This window comes from Oncorhynchus tshawytscha, linkage group LG07, assembly GCF_018296145.1.
Source record: "Oncorhynchus tshawytscha isolate Ot180627B linkage group LG07, Otsh_v2.0, whole genome shotgun sequence".
Classification (NCBI taxonomy): Eukaryota; Metazoa; Chordata; class Actinopteri; order Salmoniformes; family Salmonidae; genus Oncorhynchus; species Oncorhynchus tshawytscha.
Genome location: NC_056435.1, coordinates 54,935,551 through 54,953,846, shown reverse-complemented (window position 1 = coordinate 54,953,846; position 18,296 = coordinate 54,935,551). Strand labels below are relative to the sequence as shown.

Here is an 18,296-nt window from a genome sequence, read left to right as displayed (position 1 = left end):
GGACATTTCTCCAAAATGTATGATCTTTGTCCCCATTTGCAGTTGCAAACCGTAGTCTGGCTTTTTAATGGAGGTTTTGGAGCAGTGGCTTCTTCCTTGCAGAGTGGCCTTTCAGGTTATGTTGATATAAGACTCGTTTTATTGTGGATATAGATACTTTTGTACCCGTTTCCTCCAGCATCTTCACAAGGTCCTTTGCTGTTGTTCTGGGATTGACTTTTCACACCAAGGTACGTTCATCTCTAGGAGACAGAACGCGTCTCCTTCCTGAGCGGTATGACGGCTGCGTGGTCCCATTGTGTTTATACTTGCGCAATATTGTTCGTACAGATGAACGTGGTACCTTCAGGCGTTTGGAAATTGCTCCCAAGGATGATCCAGACTTGTGGACGTCTACCATTTTATTTCCCGAGGTCTTGGATGGTTTCCTTTGATTTTCCCATGATGTCAAGCAAAGAGGCACTGAGTTTGAAGGTAGACCTTGAAATACATCCACAGGTACACCTCCAATTGACTCAAATGATGTCAATTAGCATGATGTCAATTATCAGAAGCTTCTAAAGCCATGACATCGTTTTCTGGAATTTTACAAGCTGTTTAAAAGGCACAGTCAACTTAGTAAACTTCTGACCCACTGGAATTGTGATACAGTGAGTTATAAGTGAAATAATCTGTCTGTAAACAATTGTTGGAAAAATTACTTGCATGCACAAAGTAGATGTCCTAACTGACTTGCCAAAACTATAGTTTGTAACAAGAAGTTTGTAGAGTGGTTGAAAAACAAGTTTAATGACTCCAACCAGAGTGTATGTAAACTTCAGATTTCAACTATAGTCATTTGCATTAAAAATGAACTGTTAATATAGAATTAGGATGACATTCATGGTCAGTCTAGTGGTTTTCAAACCTGTACTCTGGGACACCCAGTCATTCCATGTATTTGATCTATTCCAGAGTTAGCACACCTGATTGAACAGAGTCAACACCTGAACCAAGAGGTTTGAGAACCACTGGTCTAGTGAATATAGTGATAACACAGTGCTTTAAATAGACCTTTAAATAGAATGGCAGACATACAACAGGGGTCACTGAGTGCCTGAACCAAAGGTCGGAGGTGACTGGTTACCTGGGCGACCTCGGGCGCAGCGTGCACCAGATGCCAGACGTATCCGTTGAGCTCGTCTTTCCTCCTATCAGCCATCGCCTCTCCTCGAGACCGCCCAATCAAAAACCGGCTGGGGAAACTGAGAGGGGCATCAAAGGCAGTGGTGTAAAGTAAGGAAAATACTTTAAAGTACTACTTAAGTCATTTTTTGGGGTATCTGTACTTTACTCAAATATTAATATTTTTCAAACTTTTACTTCACTGCATTGCTAAAGAAAATAATAATGTACTTTTTACTCCATAAATTTTCCCTAACACCCAAAAGTACTTGTTAGTTTTTTGAATGCTTACCAGGACAGGAAAATGGTCAAAGTTACACACTTATCAAGAAAACATCCCTGGTCATCCCTACTTCCTCTGATGAAGCGGATTTACTAAACACACATGCTTCATTTGTAAATGATTTCTGAGTGTTGGAGTGTGCCGTGGCTATCAGTAAATGTAAAAAAAATACAAGAGGGGCTCCCGGGTGGCGCAGCGGTCTAAGGCACTACAGATCACAACCGGCCGTGATCAGGAGTCCCATAGGGCGGAGTGCAACTGGCCCGGCATCGCCCAGGTTAGGGGAGGGCTTGGTTGGAGGAGCTTTACTTGGCTCATCGTGCTCTAGCGACGCCTTGTGGCGGGCCAGGCTCCTGTAGGCTGACCTTGTTTGTCAGGTGAACAGTGTTTCCTGTTTCCGGGTTAAGCAAGCGCGGTTTGGCGGGTCATGTTTCAGGAAGACTCATGACTCGACCTTCGCCTGCCGAGCCCAGAGAGTATAAAAAAATATATATAAAAGTAAAGTGTAATTTGATTTAATTTAAGTTCGCTATCGTTCGCTAGTCCTACTGGTAGGCTAGTTCTGTTGTGATAATAATGTTTCTTGTCAGAGTTAAGGCCCGGGCCATACACCAAGCCAATAACTATAATCATAACTGTAATGATAAACTATAGGCTACATAACTATAAAACACTGGTGAGCATCCACACAAGAGGAAATGTTATAGTTGATCATTACACAGTCCTACACCTGTCAATCAACTGATCAACACATTCCACTGCTTATAATAAGGTGGTAACAAGACCATACATGGGGTCTCTAACACAGATACAGGTTCAGATAATTCAGTGCTTTCAGGGTGTGTTCATTGTCATAGTGAAAACTGCAAACAATACTTCAATGTACATGGAGGTCTAATGAAAAATAATATACTAACTTGTATTGAAATGTAGCAATTCAACAAACTGTTTAGCCTGTGCATCTTTTACAGCATGTCATTACCTTGTTGCTCAAGTGGTTTGAAGTGATTTCCATTTTTCTAATAGTTGTCAATTCTTTTGGTTCTTCCTTTTCACTGTGCTCATCTCCTGTGCAATTATTTGCAATGTATCAGTGCAACAATGTAATCATAACCGGCCAAAAGTGATCACATAAGCACTCTCTCCTCAACTTTCCCCGACATGCATTTTCTATGCTGTAGGCTTGTTCTACATTCAGAAATTAGCAAGACCAAGCCTGCTTCTTTCCCTGAATAAACTATTAGGCCTAGTATAAAAATGAAAATAAATGTCCTACTATCTTTTGTAGCTTTTCCTGAGATTTTACGAGAAGAGTAATGGCCTATTGTGGAGAGGCTTGCTTAGCCTGTTGCACAAGGAAACAGCTGTAATAGCGTCTAGTGATGTGTAGCCAAAGTAAGAAGCTAAATATTAGCTCGATATTAGGCTAATAATTAGCTAAATATTAGGGCTGTAGGCTAAATATTTACCTGTCAAAGTGCAAGACAAATCATTTGACAGATTAGGAAATGGCAGATCTGTAGTGGGTTCCTCCAGGCTGTGCTCTGTGGCCTACGTTTTTAGACAAGACAATTATTATACCTGGGCTACAACAACACAGTGCAATGAGGAACGTATTATTGTTATCAAGTGAATACACAATTATTGTCCATAGGCTGTAAACTGATGTGATGTAGGCTAATTTGAATAACTGCTCATGCCGAAATAACTGCATAGGCCAACAGCCTAGGCCTGAGTATGCAGCTATTTGGGTCTATTCTTGACAGTTTAGAAGGTCTAGAAATGTACATTAGCAGGTGACTCATATGGTGTATTTTGTCAGGATGTAGCCTGGTGTTAATGTTAAAGATAGGGCTGATTACTGCCCCCTTTGGAGGAATTGCGTGCCCATAGTAAACAGAAAAAAAATCTGTCAAAAATTGCTAATATATGCATATAAAAATTATTATTGAATAGAAAACACTCTAAAGCTTCTAAAACCGTTTAAATTATGTCTCTATTTAAAGCAGAACTCTCAGGGCACTCATTCTCCCAAACTCTCTCTTGTCATCATAAAAGTTGGCCCAACTTTGACGTCATCGCCCCCACCCTTCCCAAGCACCTACAGTCCTGGGAACAGATTCTATCTCTTCAGCGCGATGTCTGCTTTCAATGGGGCTTCTCATTGTGAGAATCGCGCGCTCACGAGAGTTTTGGCGGGCCGAAACCTTTCGGTCACGCGAGAAAACAGGTTACTCTCATGCGCGTTCTGCTCGGGTGATGTCTTTGTTCCAAGATTGATTAAACGACTCGTGTGTTTCTGATCGTCCTGAGAATTGCTGTGAAACTAGATAACATGCTAACGCTGTGTTCTGAACATAGTTTGACAAGTTTAGTCGACATATAATATGTAATTTTGACGTTTTGGTGCGCACCCACTTGACTTTTTGGCTGCATTTCAACCGAAATATGTCGTGTTTGATCACCGAAAGACACAGACTTCCAAACTAAAGCTGTTTTTGGTAAGTATAAACCCTTCCAGGTCTTCTGATGGAAGAACAGCAAAGGTAAGGGAATATTTATGTGTTTATTATGGGTTTCTGTGGACTCCGAAGTAGAGGAGCCAAAATGCTAATTCCTGAGCGCCGACTCATATTATAGCCTAGTGAACGAAATCTGTAACGTTAAAAATAAATGTAACACAGCGATTGCATTTAGAAGAAGTGTATCTTTCTATATATATGTAGAACATGCATATTTAGTCTAAGTTTATGTTGTGTATTCCATGTTAGCTGACGGCATATGCCGGAGCTATCGCATTTCTCCGGACATTCGAGTAGCATTTTTTTGAACATGGCGTCATTGTAAACAGAGATTTATGGATATATATAGCATATTATTGAAAAAAACATAAATGTACTGTGTAACATGTTATATTACTGTCATCTGATGAAGATTTCAAAAGGTTAGTGAAATTATTTTTCTTTTAATCCTGCGTTTGGTGATTGCATATTTTGTTGAATTTGGCTATGGAAATTAGCTTGGTCTTCGGTGTGTCTTCGGTGGTGGTTTGACATAAATATGTGCTATGTTTTCGCCGTAAAACATTTTAGAAATCTGACTTGCTGGCTAGATAAACAAGTTGTTTATCTTTCATTTGAGCTATTGGACTTGTTAATGTGTGGAGGTTAAATATTTTTAAGAATATTTTTTGCGTTCCATGCGCCACATTCCAGCTGACGGTGGGAGGGCTGGTTCCCAATTGGGACTCAACATCCTTAACACGTTTAAGACAGGCCTACTGTAGTAAAATATTGGTTTCTCCTCTCCAACTTCCTGCCCGTGAATGCTGTAGCCTATTTTATATTCAGCCAGCAAGAACAAGCGTGCATCTCCCCTCCAATAGACTATTAGTAGGCTAAAGAAAATACATTGAAATGTGTCCAACAAAGCTTTGTAGTCTGGCTTTCCTGGGACTCTACAATAATTCAAAGGAATAGCTTTGGCAGTGAAAAGGCCAGGTGCATCATTGCGCAACAGAACAGTGAAGACAGACAGGGTGTAGACTAACTTAGAAGCATATTAGCCAATAATTCATTAGCTCAATGTGAATATATCCAGTCAATTTACACAGTGAAAGTAAAAAAGGTTTATCAGATAAAGAAATCCTAGGTAGCTGCCTACACTATGTGTGCTCCTGAGGCTGTGCTGAGCGCTCCTTCCCAGTCCCCAGCTAACAGCTAGAAAACACACCCTATTGTTTCAGTTTTTTAGGGACAAGAAATGTATTCTACCTAAACTACAACACAATGTAATGAAGAATGTTGTTATTGTTTTTAAGTGAGTAACAAAACTCTAGTCTAGGCTGTAAACTGCAGTGAATAGCCTGTCATTTGAATAACTGCTCAAAAGCCCGTTTTTTTTATTGTGGTGGAAATTCTAACCAAGTGAGAGAGACTTTGTTATTTCTTCAAACAATCCACCTTTATTATTGATTAAGAAAGACAATAATTGAGCTGGTCAACGCCATCCATAATCGTTGAGAGCCCAACGAGGAGATTAGTGTTACAGCTCTTTATAGCAAAGTACATCCTCCTGAATGTTCATGACAAACAACAGATGTGTAGAATTATACGAAGGTACATTATGCTAACAAGCAACAGACAGCAAGATTTACATTGCGCCAGGTTTCTGTCTCTAGGTCATTTACTGCTTGTTTATACTGGATTATTTTCTCAGTTTCACACTCCTTAACACACAGATACTAATACAACAAGTCCAGTATTCATCTGCATGTGAGAGAGAAACTGGAGGGACGGTTCACCTGGCCCTGGCACACAGGCCAGCATTACACAGACGCTAATCATTCAATGGACTGCAGGCTCTATCACCAAGCCATCATAAATCAATTGCTAGCGCCAAGCCCCAGAGGCCCAACTCAGTCCCACAGACACAGATGAGACAGTACTGAGAAATCTTATTCAATGCATAAACAGTATTAAAACATAATCTTGCCATTTTCTACCATAGAATGTATGTTAATTTAGAAATAACTCCATCTAGCCTGCCTGATTGGAAAAACCATTTGGATCAGTTATGGGTTTATTCACTGCAGTTTACAAGGTCCAGACACATTTTCCTACAGTTATTTAGTCTCCAATGAATATCACTAATATTACTATTCCTCTATTACTAGTTGTAGTTACTGTTGTTGTTTCAAGAGAAGGGTGATGTTCTGTAAATGATGAGTGTGTGTGTGTGTTACCTGGGTAGTTTGGATGAGGGGAAGACGAGGCGTAGTTTACTGTGTAGTTCATAGAACTCCTCAAAGCTCCTCTGGACCAACACTGACCCCTGCTGGCCCTCTCGCTCCACCTTCACCACAAATGCCTGTGGGGAGAGACACACACACACTATACAGTTGTTCTTACATGACTCCAGCCTTACGTGATACATCCTTTACGAAGGCTGTGGGTTAGGGTTAGGGAGAGACAGTTTGTCTTTTGTATTTGTTGCTGGGCTTATACTAAAGTGTAGGTGCATGTGTGTGTAGCTAACTGTAGACTTACATAGCATTCATTTTCTGGGGCTGTGTGTGTATACGTAGTATATTGTGTGACTGTGGCCTTACATATTCTTGAATCATTTGCTGGGGCTGTATGTGCGTATGTAGTATAGTGGACATATCCCTTGCTGGGCCTATATGAACATGCAACTGTAGATTTACACATAGGTGTACATGTAGACGTACGTATCCTTTGCTGGAGCTGTACGTTCGTATGTGTCGGCAGACAAAGAGGTTGCGGATGAGTCCATCAGTCTTGAGGGTGTAAACCCGAGGGGCAAAGGAGAGGACAGGATGCTCCTCGGATGAGGCAAACTTCATCTGGGCCAAGTTATGGATGAAGAAGTTCAACTTAGTGGCAACACTGCCCAGACTGGACTCTATCAACCTAGAGAGGGACAGAGAGAGGAGGGACAAAGAGAGAGAAAGCGAGAGGAGTCAGACAAGAGACCACACAGTCTATGCCTGTATGGTTTATACTGTAAGTCTATATAGGGGCAGCGGGTAGCCTAGTGGTTAGAGCGTTGGGCCAGTAACCGAAAGGTTGCTAGATCGAATCCCAGAGCTGACAAGGTAAAAATCTGTCATTTTGCAGCTGAACAAGGCAGTTAACCCACTGTTCCTAGGCCGTCATTATAAATAAGAATTTGTACTTAACTGACTTGCCAAGTTAAATAAAAAATATATAGAATATACTGTGTCCGTGTACCTGGTGAAGTACATTGTAGCGTCAGCCTCAGACTCGTGAGGTCTCAAGGCGTCGTAGACATACTTCAGATCATCCAGGTTTGACAGCTCAGGAATGCCACACGACAACATCTATACAGGACACAAAGGAAGACATCAGTGTGTGTGCATTCGTACACACACACACACACACACACACACACACACACACACACACACGCACGCACACACGCACGCACACACACACACGCACACACACACACTCACACGTGTGTATGTATACATACCAGTCCCAGTAGGTTGAGGAAGAGGTGTGTGTGTTTGCGGATGAGGTTGTAGGCCTCACAGCACAGGTCCACAAAGTCATGGAAACGACTGGAAGGTTTGTCTCCTCCGTTGATGACATAGGCCATGTCAGAGGTGAACACAAATGGAGCACGGTCCCTGCCAATCACAAATACACACAGATAAATACCAATCAGAACACAGGGCCATTGGTCTCTACCAACAGGAACAGAACCATCGGTCTGCCTGCCAATCAGAAAAAGACTAAACCAAAAACAAAGACAGTGGTAAAAGTTGCGTTCCTCTGTCCTCGCAATAGGGACTACATCGAGATTTGAAATTGAAGTTGGGTATACATTTCACAGTGCCCTCCCGGGCTCACCGTTTGATGTTGCCAAACATCTGGGCGTGTCCTAAAAACTTGCCAAAGTCGATGTGGAACATGTGACCGCTGGTCTTTAGCATGATATTGTCGTTGTGACGGTCACAGATACCCAGGATGTAGGTGGCCACGCAGCAGCCTGCGCAAGAGTAGATAAAGTTCTCCACAGCCTAGCAGGACACAGCACAGGGTCAGAGGTTACAGGTCAATGTGTGTACGACGAGAGAGTGTTGGTGTGAGGTTGAAAGAGTGGGCGAGTGGGTGTGTGTGCTTGAGTGAGTGATAGTTTGTGCATGCGTGCACATGTGTCTGACTGTACCTTCTCATACTCGTCCTCTGTGGGGTTGTGTTTCTGTAGCCAGTCAGCCAGGGGGCGGTCCTTAAAGGAACCAGTCACTCCATGTTCCCCCTGGATCTTCCTCAGAGTCTCAGCCTGGGGAATCATCTCCACCATACCTGAGAGTGAGGGAGAGAGATGAGAAAGAGAGAGGGAGGAGAGCGAGAGAGGAGAAAGAGAGGCGAGAGAGACACATACACCACACCGCATAACTAAAAAGTATGTGGACACCTGCTCGTCGAACTTCTCATTCCAAAATCATGGGCATTGATATGGAGTTGGTTCTCCCCTTTGCTGCTATAACAGCCTCCACTCTTCTGGGAAGGCTTTCCACTAGATGTTGAAATATTGCTGCGGGGACTTACTTCCATTCAGCCACTAGTGATGTCGGGGACTGATGTTGGCCGAGTAATCCTGGCTCGCAGTCGTTGTTCCAATTCATCCCAAAAGTGATCGATGGGGTTGAGGTCAGAGCTCAGTGCAGGCCAATCAAGTTCTTCCACACCGACAAACCCCTTCTCCATGGACCTCGCTTTGTGCAAAAGGGGCATTGTCATGCTGAAGCAAGAAAGGGCCTTCCCCAAACTTTTGACACAAAGTTGGAAGCACAGAATCGTCTAGAATGTCATTGTATGCTGTAACGTTAGGATTTCCCTTAACTGGAACAAAGGGTCCTAGCCTGAACCATGAAAAACAGCCCCAGACCATTATTCCTCCTCCACCAAACTTTACCGTTGGCCCCATGAATTGGTGCAGGTAACGTTCTCCTGGCATCCGCCAAACCCAGATTCGTCCGTCGGACTGCCAAATGGTCAATCATCACTCCAGAGAACGTGTTTCCACTGCTACAGAGTCGAATGGGGGTGAGCTTTACACCACTCCAGCCAACGCTTGGCATTGCGCAAGGTGATCTTAGGCTTGTGTGCGGCTGTTTGGCCATGAAAACACATTTTATGAAGCTCCCAACGAACAGTTATTGTGCTGACGTTGCTCCAGAGGCAGTTTGGAACTTGGTAGTGAGTGTTGCAAACGAGGACAGACGATTTTTAAACGCTATGTGCTTCAACACTCGGGGCTCCCATTCTGTGAGCTTGTGTGGCCTACCACTTCATGGCTGAGCCATTGTTGCTCCTAGGCATTTCCACTTCCCAATAACAGCACTTACAGTTGACCGGAGCAGCTATAGCCAGGTAGAAATTTGACTGACTTGTTGGAAAGGTGACATCCTATGATGGTGCCACATTGAAAGCCACTGAGTTCTTCAGTAAGGCCATTCTACTGCCAATGTTTGTCTATTGAGATTGCATGGCTGTGTGCTCGATTTTATACACCTGTCAGCAACGGGTGTACCTGAAATAGCCGAATCCACTAATTTGAAGGTGTGTCCACATACCTTTGTATATATAGTGTATTTCCCCACAGATCATACATACCCACAAAGAATTTGAAAACAAATCAAACGTTGATAAACTACCGCAGTGTGCAGTCACATCAGCTAGATTTGTGGCCCGTTGCCAAGAGCAAAGGGCAACCAGAGGAGCACAAACATTGTAAATACAACCTATATTTATCTGTTTATTTATTTTCCCTTTCATACTTCAACTACTTGTACATTACAACACTGTACATAGCCAATAATACAACATTTGAAATGTCAAAAAACCTTTGTGAGTGTAATGTTTCCCTTTGTTTATTGTCTATTTCATTTGCTTTGGCAATGTAAACATATGTTTCCCATGCCAATAAAGCCCTTTGAATTGAGAGAGAGACAGAGAGATCGGTCATGAGCAGATGAGCTCCTGAATTTTTCTGCATGTTTTTTTAAACAAAAAGATAGATTTAGAGTTGGATAAACTTGGATTTTTTCCACAAGGACATAAACAGTATTCTACCCTCCACAACATAACCTTCACTATGTCACCAGGACATAAACAGTATTCTACCCTCCACAACATAACCTTCACTCCAAATCAAAACTCCAAACCTACAATCTGATTTTGGACAAAATTACAACCAACGATTCTTATCCCAAGGACTATACAGCTAATGCTCTGGCAAACTAATGACCAGCAAAAGAAGAAAAACAGAAACCTGAAAATAATATTTAGTCTGAAAATACTTTTAAAGCCAAGAAGAAAAATAAATTGTAAATAAATTATATGAAAATAAATCTGAGCACCAACTCTGGTCAACCAGCCACATAATCTCAAATCGCACTCCACATTGCCCTTTCTCACCTGGACAAAAGGAACACCTATGTGAGAATGCTGTTCATTGACTACAACTCAGCGTTCAACACCATATTGACCACAAAGCTCATCACTAAGCTAAGGACTCTGGGACTAAACAACTCCCTCTGCAACTGGATCCTGGACTTCCTGACGGGCCGCCCCCAGGTGGTAAGAGTAGGCAACAATACGTCTGCCACGCTGATCCTTAACACTGGGGCCCCTCAGGGGTGTGTACTTAGTCCTCTCTTGTAATCCCTGTTCACCCACGACTGTGTGGCCAAACACGACTCCAGCACCGTCATTAAGTTTGCTGACGACACAACAGTGGTAGGCCTGATCACCGACAACGATGAGACGGCCTATAGGGAGGTCAGAGACCTTGCAGTGTGGTGCCAGGACAACAACGTCTCCCTCAATGTGAGCAAGACAAAAGTGGGCCAAACAGGCCCCCATTAACATCGACGGGGCTGTAGTGGAGCAGGTCGAGAGTTTCAAGTTCCTTGGTGTCCATATCGCCACCAAACTATCAGTCAAAACATACCAAGACAGTCGTGAAGAGGGCACGACAAAACCTTTTCCCCCTCAGGAGACCGAAAAGATTTGGCATGGGTCCTCAGATCCTCAAAAGGTTCTACAGCTGCACCATTAAGAGCAACCTGACCGGTTGCATCACTGCCTGGTATGGTGTTAGAAGTGGACCTAGGGGTCATGATTGGGGCTGTACCAAATGGTTGATGTATTAGAATAAATGATTATGCTTATGTTGTATTAATAGAAGGGGAGGGGTTATAAGACCTAGACTACAGATTAACAATATATATACATTTTGAGGTTTTAATATTGTTCCACAGTTGTTTTCCAGTTCTCTCTCTCTTATAAAGAGACCCCTCTGAGAAATGTGTCACTGAGACAGAACTCTGCAGGGGAGTGTAGGAGATAAGACTACTTAGACATTCCACTATAAATCAACTTGGACATTTACTGCTAAGCTTTTAGATAACACACTAAAAGCTGTGTTTATATAGCTTTGTAGGTATGGTTTTGGTCTCATGAGTAAAATACAATGACGTAGGCAGTGACATCACGAGTGCTGGATTTCGGGTTTGATAAAATATCATGGGATCTTTCTTTGATGCAGAACTTACTCGGAAACATGCGTTATGTTCCTGTTTTCAACTTCTGTCTGCAAATGCATTAATAAAGGTTTTTGAATAATTTAATTAAAGATATTGTCATAATCCTAATTTCACCAATGATTGACAAGGAACAAGGAAACGAACCCCAACAATGGCAACTGCTTGGCATCTGGCAGTAAGGCGCTACTGGGGCCAAGCTTCCTGTCATCCAGGACCTACAGTTGAAGTCGGAAGTTTACATACACTTAGGTTGGAGTCATTAAAACGTGTTTTTCAACCACTCCACAAATGTCTTGTTAACAAACTATAGTTTTGGCAAGTCAGTTAGGACATCTACTTTGTTCATGACACAAGTCATTTTTTCAACAATTGTTTACAGACAGACTATTTCACAATTCCAGTGGGTCAGAGGTCTACATACCCTAAGTTGACTGTGCATTTAAACAGCTTGGAAAATTCCAGAAAATTATGTCATGGCTTTAGAAGCTTCTGCTGAGGCTAATTGACATCATTTGAGTCAATTGGAGGTGTACCTGTGGATGTATTTCAAGGCCTACCTTCAAACTCAGTGCCTCTTTGCTTGACATAACGGGAAAATCAAAAGAAATCAGCCAAGACCTCAGAAAAAAATTGTTGACCTCCACAAGTCTGGTTCATCCTTGGGAGCAATTTCCAAATGCCTGACGGTACCACGTTCATCTGTACAAACAATAGTACGAAAGTATAAACACCATGGGACCACGCAGCCGTCATACCCCTCAGGAAGGAGACGCGTTCTGTCTCCTAGAGATGAACGTACCTTGGTGCGAAAAGTGGAAATCAATCCCAGAACAACAGCAAAGGACCTTGTGAAGATGCTGGAGGAAACAGGTACAAAAGTATCTATATCCACAGTAAAATGAGTCCTATATCGACATAACCTGAAAGGCCCCTCAGCAAGGAAGAAGCCACTACTCCAAAACACCATAAAAAAGCCAGACTACTGCACATGGAGACAAAGATTGTACTTTTTGGAGAAATTTCCTCTGGTTTGATGAAACAAAAACAGAACTTTTTGGCCATAATGACCATCGTTATGTTAGGAGGAAAAGGGGGAGGCTTGCAAGCCGAAGAACACCATCCCAACCGTGAAGCACAGGGGTGGCAGCATCATGTTGTGGGGGTGCTTTGCTGCAGGAGGGACTGTTGCACTTCACAAAATAGATGGCTTCATGAGAAAGGAAAATGATGTGGATATATTGAAGCAACATCTCAAGACATCAGTCAGGAAGTAAAAGCTTAGTCGCAAATGGGTCTTCCAAATGGACAATGACTCCAAGCATACTTCCAAAGTTGTAGCAAAGTGGCTTAAGGACAACAAAGTCAAGGTATTGGAGTGGCCATCACAAAGCCCTGATCTCAATCCTATAGAAAATGTGTGGGCAGAACTGAAAAAGCGTGTGCGAGGCCTATAAACCTGACTCAGTTACACCAGCTCTGTCAGGAGGAATGGGCCAAAATTCACCCAACTTAGTGTGGGAAGCTTGTGGAAGGCTACCCGAAACGTTTGACCCAAATTAAACAATGTAAAGTCAATGCTACCAAATACTATTTGAGTGTATGTAAACTTCTGACCCACTGGGGATGTGATGAAAGAAATTAAAGCTGAAATAAATAATTTTCTCTACTATTATTCTGACATTTCACATTCTTAAAATAAAAGTGGTGATCCTAACTGACCTAAGACAGGGAATTTTTTCTAGGATTAAAATTTCAGGAATTGTAAATAAATGTATTAATATAAATGTATAAATGTATTTGGCTAAGGTGTATGTAAACTTCTGACCTCAACTGTATATAATAGGCGGTGTCAGAGGAAAGCCCATAAAATTATCAGAGACTCCAGTCACCCAAGTTATCGACTGTTTTCTCTGCTACCGCACGGCAAGCTGTACCGGAGCGCCAAGTCTAGGACCAAAAGGCTCCTCACCAACTTCTACCACCAAGCCATAAGACTGCTGAACAATTAATAAAATCGCCACTGGAAAATTTACATTGACCCCCCTCCCTTTTGCACACTTGCTATTTGTTTGTTACCTATGCATAGTCAATTCGCCCCCACCTACATACAGATTACCTCAACTAGCCTGTACCCCACACACTGACTTGGTACCGGTGCCCCCTGTATTTAGCCTCGTTATTCTTATTGTGCTACTTTTTAATTTTAGTCTAAATTGTAAATATTTTCTTCTTGAACTGCACTGTTGGTTAATGGCTTGTAAGTAAACATTTCACGGGGTAGTCGACACTTGTTGTATTCGACACATGTGACAAATAACATTTGATTTGATAATAATACACACAGGCAAAAATGACATGAGAGCACAGCAGGAAAGGCAGGTCACAGCACTCAATGGAGTGCCTGAAAAAGCTTCTTCTACTTTCCCCAAAGAAATCAGAAATACACACATTGTCATCCTATAGACATTGTCAACCTACAAGAAACATGGTAAAGAGGAGATGGACCCACTGGTTGCCCTCTAAGTTACAGAGAGCTGGTAGTCCCATCCACCCAACTACCAGAAGTAAAACAGGGAAGAGACTCAGGGGGTATGCTAATTTGGTATAGAGCAGACCTAACTGACTTCATTAAATCAATCAAAACAGGAACCTCTCGTTCTCTCCCCCTCCCTCCTTACCTCTGCCTCGTCCGGTAGAAAAACATCTGAAGATGACCATCCTCATGTCCAGCCCCTCCTGGATCCAGATTTTGTTCATGATGCGGATGATCTGCAGGGTCAGCATGTCCTGGCGCAGGTCGTCACCTGACTTGAGAGCAGAGGTCACAGAGGTCGAAGGTCAACAAGGGTTCAGAAAGGCACATTTAAATGGTTTGTTGATTCAGTAGAGTTAAACAACAGTGGTTGCATCTCATTAGTCTTAAGTGGCTCTCTGATTCAGTGGTGTTTGAAATGTTTACCTTGAAGATGACATTGATGTTGTCTCCCAGAGGATCCAGGTTCTGGAAGGACAGTTTGAGGGGCACGGCGTTGGAGTTGAAGTAGGAACACAACTGGAGACAGAGATCACACACAGACACAAACTCACATACAGACGGGAGTAAAACACACACACACACACAAACACGCAGGAGCAAACACGCAGGAGCAAACACACACACAAACACGCAGGAGCAAACACGCAGGAGCAAACACACAGGAGCAAACACACAGGAGCAAACACACAGGAGCAAACACAAAGGAGCAAACACACAGGAGCAAACACACACACAAACACACAGGAGCAAACACGCAGGAGCAAACACGCAGGAGCAAACACGCAGGAGCAAACACACAGGAGCAAACACACAGGAGCAAACACACAGGAGCAAACACACAGGAGCAAACACACAGGAGCAAACACACACACAAACACACAGGAGCAAACACGCAGGAGCAAACACGCAGGAGCAAACACGCAGGAGCAAACACACAGGAGCAAACACACAGGAGCAAACACACAGGAGCAAACACAAAGGAGCAAACACACAGGAGCAAACACACACACAAACACACAGGAGCAAACACGCAGGAGCAAACACGCAGGAGCAAACACGCAGGAGCAAACACGCAGGAGCAAACACACAGGAGCAAACACACAGGAGCAAACACAAAGGAGCAAACACAAAGGAGCAAACACACAGGAGCAAACACACACACAAACACACAGGAGCAAACACGCAGGAGCAAACACGCAGGAGCAAACACACAGGAGCAAACACACAGGAGCAAACACACAGGAGCAAACACAGGAGCAAACACACAGGAGCAAACACACAGGAGCAAACACACACACACACAGTAAAACACACAGGAGCAAACACACACACACACACACACACAGTAAACCACACAGGAGCAAACACACACACACACGCACGTACACTAACACAAGCAAGTACCTGTATGTTGATGGCTTTGACCAGCATGCCAGGGTTGAGGGGGAGACGGCAGCTGCTACTGACTGAGAAGAACTGCCTGACCTCCTCCAGTCCCTCTCGAAGGATGGCCTGTCTGCTGGAGGGAGAGGTGTCCCGGACACGTTGGGCTACTTTAGCCAGGATGGTGACCAGCCAGCACTGCCTGTCAAACTCCTCCCTGAGGCCCCGACCCACACAGCACAGCAGGCCTGCTAACAGGTGCTGGTACCTCCCACTGAACTGACTGTCCTGCAGAGTGTCCTTCAACAACCTGGGAGAGAGAGGAAATGTATCTGACTATTGTTCATGTGGTCCACTGTGCATTACTGTGTACATTTATTCATGTGAGTATTTAACAAATGTGTACTTTGTGTTCAGGCCCAGTATTCATGAAGCATCTCTGAGTGCTCCTCTAGCATCAGTTTAGCCTTTAAATCATAATGGTTAACAGGGTGGACCTGATCCTAGATCAGCAATCTAACTTCTTATGAATATGGGCCCTGATGTAATCGTGTTAACTCATTTTTAAGAATATTTTTTATTCATCATCCAGTGAGTTTGTTTAAGTATTTCCCAATCTGTCCAGCAGGTGGAAACATGTTTGCCCTACTGAAGACAAAGCATCAATGACATTGTCCTACATTATAGCAGTGTCATGTATGGAATGCTGTACTTTACTTTTTAGTTGTGTGTGTCTGTGAGCCTACATCAGGTTGTGTGTGTGTGTCTGTGAGCCTACATCAGGTTGTGTGTGTGTGTCTGTGAGCCTACATCAGGTTGTGTGTGTGTGTGTGTCTGTGAGCCTACATCAGGTTGTGTGTGTGTGTGGTGTCTGTGAGCCTACATCAGGTTGTGTGTGTGTGTCTGTGAGCCTACATCAGGTTGTGTGTGTGTGTGTCTGTGAGCCTATATCCGGTTGTGTGTGTGTGTCTGTGAGCCTACATCCGGTTGTGTGTGTCTGTGAGCCTACATCCGGTTGTGTGTGTCTGTGAGCCTACATCAGGTTGTGTGTGTGTGTCTGTGAGCCTACATCAGGTTGTGTGTGTGTGTCTGTGAGCCTACATCCGGTTGTGTGTGTGTGTCTGTGAGCCTACATCAGGTTGTGTGTGTGTCTGTGAGCCTACATCCGGTTGTGTGTGTGTGTGTCTGTGAGCCTACATCCGGTTGTGTGTGTCTGTGAGCCTACATCCGGTTGTGTGTGTCTGTGAGCCTACATCCGGTTGTGTGTGTCTGTGAGCCTACATCCGGTTGTGTGTGTCTGTGAGCCTACATCCGGTTGTGTGTGTCTGTGAGCCTACATCAGGTTGTGTGTGTCTGTGAGCCTACATCAGGTTGTGTGTGTCTGTGAGCCTACATCAGGTTGTGTGTGTCTGTGAGCCTACATCAGGTTGTGTGTGTCTGTGAGCCTACATCAGGTTGTGTGTGTCTGTGAGCCTACATCAGGTTGTGTGTGTCTGTGAGCCTACATCAGGTTGTGTGTGTCTGTGAGCCTACATCAGGTTGTGTGTGTCTGTGAGCCTACATCAGGTTGTGTGTGTCTGTGAGCCTACATCAGGTTGTGTGTGTCTGTGAGCCTACATCAGGTTGTGTGTGTCTGTGAGCCTACATCCGGTTGTGTGTGTCTGTGAGCCTACATCAGGTTGTGTGTGTCTGTGAGCCTACATCCGGTTGTGTGTGTCTGTGAGCCTACATCAGGTTGTGTGTGTCTGTGAGCCTACATCAGGTTGTGTGTGTCTGTGAGCCTACATCAGGTTGTGTGTGTCTGTGAGCCTACATCAGGTTGTGTGTGTCTGTGAGCCTACATCAAGTTGTGTGTGTCTGTGAGCCTACATCAGGTTGTGTGTGTCTGTGAGCCTACATCAGGTTGTGTGTGTCTGTGAGCCTACATCAGGTTGTGTGTGTCTGTGAGCCTACATCAGGTTGTGTGTGTCTGTGAGCCTACATCAAGTTGTGTGTGTCTGTGAGCCTACATCAGGTTGTGTGTGTCTGTGAGCCTACATCAGGTTGTGTGTGTCTGTGAGCCTACATCAGGTTGTGTGTGTCTGTGAGCCTACATCAGGTTGTGTGTGTCTGTGAGCCTACATCAGGTTGTGTGTGTCTGTGAGCCTACATCAGGTTGTGTGTGTCTGTGAGCCTACATCAGGTTGTGTGTGTCTGTGAGCCTACATCAGGTTGTGTGTGTCTGTGAGCCTACATCAGGTTGTGTGTGTCTGTGAGCCTACATCAGGTTGTGTGTGTCTGTGAGCCTACATCAGGTTGTGTGTGTCTGTGAGCCTACATCAGGTTGTGTGTGTCTGTGAGCCTACATCAGGTTGTGTGTGTCTGTGAGCCTACATCAAGTTGTGTGTGTCTGTGAGCCTACATCAGGTTGTGTGTGTCTGTGAGCCTACATCAAGTTGTGTGTGAAGACAAAAGGAAGCCTGAGTGTGTCTTGATGCATGAGCTGATATGTGTGTAAGTCTCACCAGAAGAGATAGTGTGCGATGCGCATGTCCCCTATGGCTCTCCGTAGCAGGAAACGCACCAACGGGCTGTCCAGGTAACACTCATATTTCAGAGCCTGCGAGAGAGCGTGAGGGTGAGAGAGACCGATTGAGAGAGTTGGTTAGGCTCCACATAGCCCTCTAATGAGGTGTTTGTATGGTAATCATAAGGCATTGGTACAGTGTTACCTGCACCAGCTGTGGTAGGAAGTCCAGCAGCTCAGGGTCAGAGATAGAGTCCATCCACTGTACTGCAGTATACCTCAGCTCCTGATCAGGGAACCTAATACACATTCAATACATTTG

The 18,296-nt window shown here is 43.9% G+C and overlaps 1 protein-coding gene across 2 annotated transcripts in view; it reads right to left on the bottom strand.

Moving 5' to 3' along the window:
• Positions 1–18,296, bottom strand: part of LOC112255311 (phosphatidylinositol 4-phosphate 3-kinase C2 domain-containing subunit beta-like) — an 88,882-nt gene that overhangs the window by 3,268 nt on the left and 67,318 nt on the right. For both annotated transcript variants that reach the window (XM_042324638.1, XM_042324639.1), the window contains exons 17-28: positions 18,180–18,273; positions 17,973–18,067; positions 15,490–15,778; positions 14,509–14,601; positions 14,228–14,357; positions 8,165–8,301; positions 7,846–8,015; positions 7,466–7,622; positions 7,201–7,310; positions 6,678–6,879; positions 6,192–6,316; positions 1,127–1,244 (exon numbers count right to left, since the gene is read on the bottom strand). In XM_042324638.1, the coding sequence (XP_042180572.1) occupies positions 1,127–1,244; positions 6,192–6,316; positions 6,678–6,879; positions 7,201–7,310; positions 7,466–7,622; positions 7,846–8,015; positions 8,165–8,301; positions 14,228–14,357; positions 14,509–14,601; positions 15,490–15,778; positions 17,973–18,067; positions 18,180–18,273 (1,720 nt within the window). The remainder of the gene's footprint in view (positions 1–1,126; positions 1,245–6,191; positions 6,317–6,677; positions 6,880–7,200; positions 7,311–7,465; positions 7,623–7,845; positions 8,016–8,164; positions 8,302–14,227; positions 14,358–14,508; positions 14,602–15,489; positions 15,779–17,972; positions 18,068–18,179; positions 18,274–18,296) is intronic.